The following is a 10,063-nucleotide window of genomic DNA, read 5'->3' on the forward strand; positions in this document are numbered from 1 at the left end:
ATGTGTGTCTATTTTAATTATACAAGTAGTTGTGAAAATTATAATCAATGATAACAAAATATCAATGTACGTAATTATTATATAGAATAAGAAGAAAAATATAAAAGAATTAATCATATATAATAAATCAACTTACTTCCTGTGTAATTTAAAAAACTGAAAGTCTAATTTTTACAGCAATTAATTATAAATTAATTGTTATCAATGATAAGTCCATCTTTTTCTATTATCGTTATATCGAAAGTAATCATTGGAACGATAATTATTATCTCGATTATAATATGCTCTTTCGTCTCTATAATAATCGTTATGATTTCGTTCTCTGCTTCTTCCGTTATCTTTCTTCCTCTCTGCATCTCTGTTTCTATCTCTATTCCTATCTTTTTCTTGATTTCTATCTCTATCTCTCTCCTGTTTTCTATCTCTATTTCTCTGATAAGAGTGATTTCTTCTTTTCTCGTCGTTGCTAAAGTTTACATCTAACTGCTTTGGATATGATAGGACATCTTGTGAAATATTTACACCAAACATTACACTGCCGTCACTCGTCTGTGATGGATAATTTCCCAGGATCATCTGCTGACCCAATTCCAACATATGATTCATATTACGAACAGGATTCGAAGATTGTTCTGCTTGTTGTGATTCTGTATTATTCCTTAGTTTCATATTAAGAATACGATTGTACAGCATTGTACCATCAAATAGGTGCAAAGCATATTCCACAGAATCCATGTGTTTGTATGTGATAAATCCATATGTTCTTGGCTTGCCATCACGATCTTTGGGAATAGTTATTCTTTGTACAGGACCTCCCTAACATAATACAAAAATTGACATTGAGTCTAAATATATCATTTATCTGATAGATTGATTTGGTTTTTTCAAAAATAAATATTTTCAATGTTATGTAGGAATGGGCGATACATGCATCGATATGATCTAAAAATCGTTTGAAAATTGCCTTTTAATGAAAAAAAAAAAAACGTTTTTTTTTTAACAAAAAAAATCAGTTTAAAATAAGCCTTAAAGACAACTTCTAGCCGATATTTTGCAAAATATCGACAAATAATTTTTAAGATTATTTTACATCGATCTTTTTGTAAAAAAAATTGTTCCTTTTGCATCTAAAGAGCAATTTCCAAACAATTTTTTATTGTATCACAAAAATATAATTTAAACGGACTCTCAAACTTTAAAATAATAAATAACTATAAGATTAATAAATAACAATAAGATTAAGACTAATGAGAATCAGCGCGGAAATAAGTGCGTATAAGTTAATTCATATAAAATACTTGTATGTGTGCGCGCGTGCACAAAATTCTCTAAACAAAAAATATGAAAAAAACTTCAAATTTTTATTTCTACTCAAAAAATCTGATTGAAATAAACAAAGTCGAAATCGATATTTTTATAAAAAAATTTTAATAATCTTAATATTCTTAGTAGAAAAAAATTTAAACCATATTTGTTTGTAATCAAAATTTTCGTTCCATTTTTTCTAATTTTTCAAAATATTATCTATTATTTAATCCATATTAAGAATCTTTATTTTAGACCGTATATGTGAGAAATACACTCAATACTAGAAATTTAAAATGCCGGTCGAAGCTGGATCTTCATTGCTTTAAATAATTCAATCTTAAGTTCAAGACCCGGCTGAGATAATATTTTTCGCAATAAATTTATTGACAGTTTTTCATATATTAACATCTTTATAATATGACGCTTGATGGTAGCATCAAATTATTAAAATTATTTGCTAATTTAATTCACGATTATTAGAGTAGTTTTAATTGCGTTCATAATTTCCGCGGAAAAACAATTCGGCGCGCAGTTCGAAAAGACTACAATATGGGATATATGCAAGTACATATATAGTGTATATTAATAATTAAAGATTTAATTATTTAAAGCAATAAAAATCCAGCTTCGACCGTAATAGGCATAAATTTCTAATATTGATTTAAAAAACAAAAAATTTCTAATATTGATTGTATTTCTATTATTTAATGTTAGATTTTTAATCTGCTGGTGAGTTACATAAATCATATTAATTCATAACGATACTAGAGAATATATTCTTAATTTCACAATTAAATAATAAGGATTCACAAGAATCTTATTTGAATAAAATAATATCTTTTAAAATATGTGAAGAAATTTATTAATAAAGATCATTTCCATAATGGATTATTTTCATTTTTTTGTTTTTTTTTCTCTTGTACATTCTATAATCCAAAGAATTTGAACCTTTTTTTTACCTTAAATGTACTATTTTTTTAGGAATAATATTATAAATTTTTTGAGTCCCGGGTATAGGCTTTGTTCTTTCAAATCGAGTCACAAGATATTCCTTTCCTAAGTTATATTCTTCTGTTAATAAGAACTTTACTACCAAATTCATTTGACGCCACTCGAACAGTTCATGTAAAGTAATTATCTGGCGATCAGATGATCGTTGAAGACTTGCACAGGTAGCCTTTTTTATAGTGTTTTCCAAAATTATCAATGAATTTGTAAAAACAATTCCGAATGATCTTGCTAAAATATACTATTTTTCTGATGATGTTCCCCAACAATACAAAAATTTTAAAAACTTTATAAAATCTATTTATTATCGTGAAGAATTTTGGAATGCCTGTTGAATCGCCTTTTTTCGCTACGGTGCATGGCAAGAGTCTATATGATGAAATAGGTAATATGGTAAAAAGAATGGCTACTCGTGCAAGCCTTCAATGCTCATCTGATCGTCAGATAATTACTCCATATGAAATGTTCGAGTGAGCGCAGATACAATGAATTTATCAAATATCAAATATAATTTACAAAATAATCATTAACGGAAGAATATATTAGGTGTACAACTTTGTTTCCGCCGTTTTCCTATAGATGACTTTAGCGGTAAGTAGTGGTTGAAATAAATAGATCATAGACGTCATACAATAAACTTGGGCATCTGTCAACATAACCTCATAGAAACATTAGTCGATTTGTGTCTGCATCATAAAGTTATTCTCGATTGAAAATGTCAGTTTACGAGCCAAATTCTCGTCATTTGCGGGAGGTTTTAATTTTTTGCTTCAATATGAAGAAATCTGCGGCTGAGACTCATCGAATGCTCTCAAATACTTATGGTGAGCCCGTTATTAGTGAAAGAACATGTCGTGAGTGATTGCAACGCTTCAAGAACAGTGATTTTGACGTCCAAAGTCATGCTCTGTATTTGGTGGGACCAGCTCGGCGTAGTGTATTATGAACTGTTAAAACCGACTGAAACAATCACAGGCGATCGGTATCGAACGCAATTGATGCGTTTGAGCCGAGCATTGAAAGACAAACGGCCACAATACAACGAGAGACACGATAAAGTGATTTTGCAGCATGACAATGCTCGATCCCATGTTGCGAAAGTGGTCAAGACATATTTGCAAACGTTGAAATGGGAAGTCCTATCCCACCCGCCGTATTCTCCAGACGTTGCTCCCTCTGACTATCACTTGTTTCGATCAATGGCACACAGCCTGGCTGACCAGCACTTCCGGTCTTATGAAGTAAAAAATTGGATCGATTCGTGAATAGCCTAAAAAGATGACCAGTTTTTTCGACGCGAGATTCGTACGCTATCCGAAAGATGGGAGAAAGTAATGGCCAGCGATGGACAATACTTTGAATCATAAATGTATAACCAGTTTTTTACAATAAAGCCTCGAATTTCGGAAAAAAAACGGAAGCAAAGTTGTACTCCTAATAACTTAAAGGAATATTTTGTGAATCGATTCGAAAATAAAGCCTGTATTTGAGACTCAAAAAATTCATAATATTATTCCTTAAAAAAATAGTACATTTATTGTAAAAAAATTGTCAAATTTTTTTGGATTATAAAACATACGAGAGTAAGAAAATAGTAAAAAATAAAAACATTATGGAAATAATTATGGAATCTTTATATAAAATTTTCATATAGAAATAATCTTTATTAATAAATTTCTTCATATATTCCAAAAGATATTATAATCAAATAATATTCTTATAAAACCTTATTTCCTAAATAATTGTGAAATTAAATTTAATGAAATTAAATTATATCTCTAGTATCGTTATGAAATAAAATCATTTATGTAACTCATCAGTAGATTAAAAATCTATAATTAACATTAAATAACATATTTAATATTTTGAAAAATTAAAAAAAAATAGAACAAAATTTTGATTATAATCAAATAAATTCTTTGTATTTTTACTAAGAATTTGTATTTTATAAAAATTAAATGTCGATCTTGATGAAAATTGATTTTGTTTATTTTCAGATTTTTCGAGTAAAAACAAAACTTTGAAAGTTTTTTCATATTTTCTTCCTAGTAGAGAATTTTAAGACGAATAATTTCATGGTTATTTTTTGTTTTTTAATAATTTAAACAGAAGTTATGTTCAACTAAATTTTTTTTATAAAATAAAATAAATTGAAAATAATAAAAAATTCATATCTAGGAAACTAATGGAATAAAAATCTAAAAAATCTAAAAAAATAACTGAATACAATATTTTAATATAAAGAATATATTAAAAAATCAGTAAAAAAACAGTAGAGGTTAGGTTCTCAATAATGAGGACCGTTGATTTGGCCTGGAATGCCTCATATACGGGATGTTTAAAATAAAGCATTACAAATTTTTATCTCAGAAACACGATATTGAGAAAAATTGTTGAAACAAAAGTTGTAGGGTTCAAAAAGATTTATTATATTTATTGATCTTATCAATTTTGGTATCGCCAGGTCAAGTCAAGATCACATCGATTTTTTAAAATGAAATATCTCTATCCAAGATTAAACTAATAAGATCAGTAAATAGACCTTTTTGAACTCTACAATTTCTCTCAACATTAGTGAAAAGAAAACACATAGTTACTTGTTTAAAAAATTATACATTTTTTAAATTATATATTTTTTTTAAAGCAACTATGTGTTTTCTTTCCACTAATTAATTCATCTCTTATTTTATTCATAAAAGTATTAAGGTGGATTATAAAAAAATTAATAGTTTATGATTTAATATTCTTGAGGCTTCCACTTTCTATATAAAGATTATGCGTTTCCCCTGTGTTCATTCTTAAAATACCAACTTTTCGTGAATCTTGCCAGTCCACTTCATCAGGGCGAGGAGCAGCCTAATAGTGTTTACGAGGTATTTAACATTTTATATCAATATGTGCCAATAACAATAAAATATAAAATATCTCCTAAACTATTGGTTTTTTTTATATCTCTCTATCCTAATACTTTTATATACAGAATAATTAAAGGAATCATTTTATCTAAAAAAAATTTAAAAAAATGGAGGTGACCTTCATGTCTTTTTGACGCCTCCACCTAGAAGAAAAACAACATAACCAAATTATGTTTCCTTTAAAATCATGCAACTTTTGTTTGAAATTTTTTTTTCTATTTTTAAAAGTAAGCGAATTATTCAAATTCTTATTGTAAATGTCTTACCCTATATACAGAAGTGTCCCAAAAAGGTTGAGATACCTAAAAATCTCGGAAAATATTACAGAAAAATGTTTCAGACAAAAGTTGTAGAGTTCAAAAAGATCTATTTATTAATATCAGTTTGACCTTTGATGGCGTCGCCAAGGTCGTCACATCAATTTTTTTTTTAATGGAATATCCTATTTTTTATTCCAGAATCTAAAATCAAGAATTAATCAAGATCTTTTCAAAACAATAAAGTTATTTTTCATAAAGTATTTTTCGAGTTATAAGGCTTGAAAATACGATGTTGACAGCATACGCAAGGTGTTTGACCGACGGTTAAAAAACTTCTTGAATATTGTTCATTCATGTCCTGCATAACATTTGTCAAGGTTATTAGAAATTATTTCTCTCATTTTCATTTTTGAACTGAAAATTCATTTTTGTGTAAAAATTAAAATAAGAAAAATAATCCCAATAACTCGAAAAGTGCTTTATGAAAAATAACTTTATTGTATTGTTTTAAAAAGCTCTTGACACCAGCTATTAGATTCTGGAATCAAAAGTAGTAGAATTTAAAAAAATTGATGTGACCGTGACCTGATCTTAGCGACGTCACCCAAGGTCATCACTGATAAGATCATTAAATAGATCATTTTGAACTCTATAACTTTTGTGAAACATTTTTTTGTTAAACTTATTATTTTCCGAGATCGGGGTCCCGATCTTTTTGGGACAAGAGCTTTTTAAAACAATACAATAAAGTTATTTTTCATAAAGCGCTTTTCGAGTTATTGGGATTATTTTTCTTATTTTAATTTTTACACCCTGTATATTAGATTGACAAGAAAAAAAATTTTTTTTTATCGGCCTCTCAGCTCAAGAGTTACTATTTCATACTAAAAAACACCCCTAAATTTTTATTAAAAAATATTAAGATTAGAAGTCACTAGTGAACAATTTTTAAATAAAGTCAATTTTTCTTAATACATGTTTGATTTGATACAAAATCCAAGCGTTCAAATGGGTCGTTAAATTATAGGTCTGACTTAGAATAACATCCAGTTGAAATTTTTCCGGGACTTCCTTAGGGCCTTTAAAAGTTGCGTTTGTTTAACTAATTATAAAACCTTTTTGAGGATAGAAAAAATTTTTTTAGTCCATAATATAATATATCGCTTTGTGATTTTGATATCTTGAAAATGGTTCAATTTGACAATAAAATCATCCATTAATGCCAACGTATCGTGAATCTTGTTCACTTCATCAGAACAAGGAGCGCACAGATGCTGAGTTGCTGTTCCGAGAAACTCCCTTTATATAGACGCTGTAAAGAGGGGGAGGGGGGGCTTAGGGTATGTGTTGAGAAAGAAAATCTTTTTTCAAGAGAGCAGTATTCCATATCCTACTTATGTTATAATCTCTGTTCAAATTGTTTGGATGTTTCTGTGTTTCTAGAGCCTCTTTGTATTTCTTCAGGAAATATGACATCGGGGTATAACTATAATAATCGAATAATATTTGATGTCCTATCTCAATGCTGTGCTCTGTTAATGCTGATTCTGTTAATGCTGATGGCATCATTTCAGCCTGATATCTCATTGTTCTTTCATGCGTACGTTGACCATTCTTCCGGTTTCACTGATGTATACTTTCTCGCAAGAGCAAGATATATTCCTGCGAAATTGAAAGGAAGGATTTTTCAGGATTTGCTCAATCATCTTTGGAGGTTTAAAAATGGTTCGAATATTGTGTTCAAAATCCTGCCGATTCAGTCTGTTGTTCCTTTTACATAAGGAAGAATATGTTAGTATTTACATTATAATGTAAGTAGGATGCGGAAGACTGCCCTTTTGATAAGCCAAAAGATCTCCGCTTCCTCAACATATTCTCAGTGTCTATATAAAGGGAGTTTTCTGGAGCAGCAACTCACTATCATTCCTCGCTCTAATGAAGTGAACGGCAATTCACGAAATGTTGGCAATAGTAATGGACAAGAACACAGTGATAACTCGCAAATCTTCTGGTAGCTTTAAAGATAACAGCCATGAAAGCCATGAATCTAAAAAGCGTTATCAATAAAAAACTCTTTATTGGGAAATAAAATGGGTACATAATATAAAAAAAAATGATTTAATTAATTGAAATAAATTACATATATCAAATAAGGACAAAAGTAGGAATAAAATTTCAATGGAATCATAATTGGTGATTCAAATAATTCATAATATCTGTTCTCTTTTGAACAGGATGGGAAAATCTGACGATTATATTAATATAATTTCTCTCACTGGAAATTTTAATAGGCTAATAATAAAGAGCAATTGCAATGCTTACAATCAGAGATATAATTTTGCTAGATTTTGCAGAGATATAAAATTCTGCTAGATTTTCTTGTCATGTTCAAAACAGAACAGAGCAAATGTTGGAACAATTCCCAAGTTTTAATAAATTTGCAGGATTTAATATGTAAATGTGTTTTCCGGAAATTTGTATTATCAAAATTTTCGATAGTATATTATGAATTATTTGGATCACCAATTATGATTCCAATGAAATTCCATTCCTATTTTTGTCCTTATTTGATACATGTATGTAGTTTATTTCAATTAATTAAATCATATTCTTTTTTATATTTCTTGTATTATGTACTCATTTCATTTTCTGATAAAATTTTTTATTATCAAATTGAGGAATTTGATTTGAGGATGTCAAAACCACAAAGCGATATATACTTTAGAACTTGTAAAAAAAATTTTATCTTTAAAAACGTTTTATAATCCAGTTAAACGCAACTTTTAAAAGTCCTGTAGGAAATCCTGGGACAATTCCAACTAGATATTGTTTGGGCGAACAGACCTACAATATCTAGGAAATTTGAAGGGAATGACCCATTTGAAATCTTGGTAAAATCGATCTTGAATTCGAAATTTGGTCATTTTTTTCACTTTTTTTCTAATCGTATTTCGTATTTTCACTTTTTTTTTAATCGTATTTCTTAGGCGTATATTGTAAAGATTATAGAAATAAATTATTGCATCATGTTCAGCGATCAAGAAAAAACATACAATATCATTTAAAATCCAAATTAAGCCATTTTTGCATTAAATCAAACATATATCAAAAAAAATCAAAACTTTTATTTAAAGTCCAACCAAAATTTCGATTTCGGTCAGTTTCCAAAAATCAGAGTTTCGGTTTGATTTCGGTTTCGGCTGAACAAGAGAAAATTTCAGTGAGTAAACCGAAACTGTACAAGTTGCCACGCGGTGAGTGTTTAAAAACTATTCGATTTTAATTATTAACTCATTATTCATCATGATTAAGCTTAAGATAATTTATACAAATTTTGATATCCTAATAATAACTGTGATTTGATTTCTTTAAAAATTAAGAATGCAATATTATTATAAATTATAGATATTTTAATAAAATCTTGTTTTTTAAAGAGTACATTTTGTCATATAATTTCTGGAAATCATATTCTGTAAAATTAATCCAAAAAAGTCAATTTCGACTCCAGCCAAAAAAATGTGACTCTTAGTTTTTCTCTTTTTTTTTTTAAGTAAAACTTATCTAAATTTCGGTTTCGTTTTCGGCGGAAAATGAATGACAATCGAATATTCGTTTTCGATTTCGATCGAAAGTCAAAATGTGATTTCGATGGGATTCTATTTTTATTTAAAAATCGTTTACTAGTGATTTCTAATCTTAATATATATTTTTTTTTAATTTGGGGTTGTTCTTTTAGCATGAAATAGAAGTCTTTGACTGCTTGCTGAAGATTAAAAAAAATTTGTTCCTTATTAATTTAATAATATATACAAGGTGTCGATAAGTTTTGACAAAGCGCTCGTGAGCAGGTAGAACGAATTAAACTGAGCCAAAAAGTAGAATCCCGTACATTTTTACAACTTTCACAATAGTTAACGAGATATTAATTATTAAAAATCATCGAATATTGGTTTTTAATAGTTTTTACTCGAGTATTATGAACTTTCAGAAAAATAGCATGTGACAAAAATTATTTATTTTCTTCTTAATATTCTGAGAATTTTTTCAGAATTTTTATCAACTTTTTAGAATCGCATTTTCTCATATTAATAAAAATAGTTGCCAATAAGAAAATGTAGTACTAAAAAGTTGATAAAAAATTCTGAAAAAATTCATAGAGAAGAAAATAAATAATTTTTGTCTCTTGCTGTTTTTCTGTAAAGTTGATAATGTGAATAAAAAATTATTGAAGACCAATATTCGGCAACTTTAGTAATTAATATTTTGTTAACTATTGTAAAAATTAATGTAAAATAATAGAGGACTTCTCGATTCAATTTAGTTTGCTTTATCTATACAAGAACACTTGGCAAAAAATTTCGGGATACCCTGTATAGCTGTAAACTGGAATTTATTTGCAAGCCGATTTTCAGTTTGATTCCCATTCTCACAAATGTTGATTGACATTTAGACTACGCGCGGATAATGAGGTGAAGGACAGTAATCAAACTGAAAATCGATTGAAAGTTATAAAAAAACAAACAAATAAATTATGGTGATATATATATACACTGATATATATATATATATATA

General features: G+C 28.1%; 1 protein-coding gene across 1 annotated transcript in view; it reads right to left on the reverse strand.

The window, feature by feature from the left end:
• Positions 1-201: 201 nt before the first annotated feature.
• The window catches only part of LOC108694090 (RNA-binding protein 7-like), a 34,821-nt gene continuing 24,959 nt past the window's right edge, over positions 202-10,063 (reverse strand). Inside the window, exon 2 of the mRNA XM_018203381.1 lies at positions 202-816. Coding sequence (XP_018058870.1) covers positions 202-816 — 615 coding nt within the window. The remainder of the gene's footprint in view (positions 817-10,063) is intronic.

Source organism: Atta colombica, unplaced genomic scaffold (genome assembly GCF_001594045.1).
Source record: "Atta colombica isolate Treedump-2 unplaced genomic scaffold, Acol1.0 scaffold113, whole genome shotgun sequence".
NCBI classification, from domain to species: domain Eukaryota; kingdom Metazoa; phylum Arthropoda; class Insecta; order Hymenoptera; family Formicidae; genus Atta; species Atta colombica.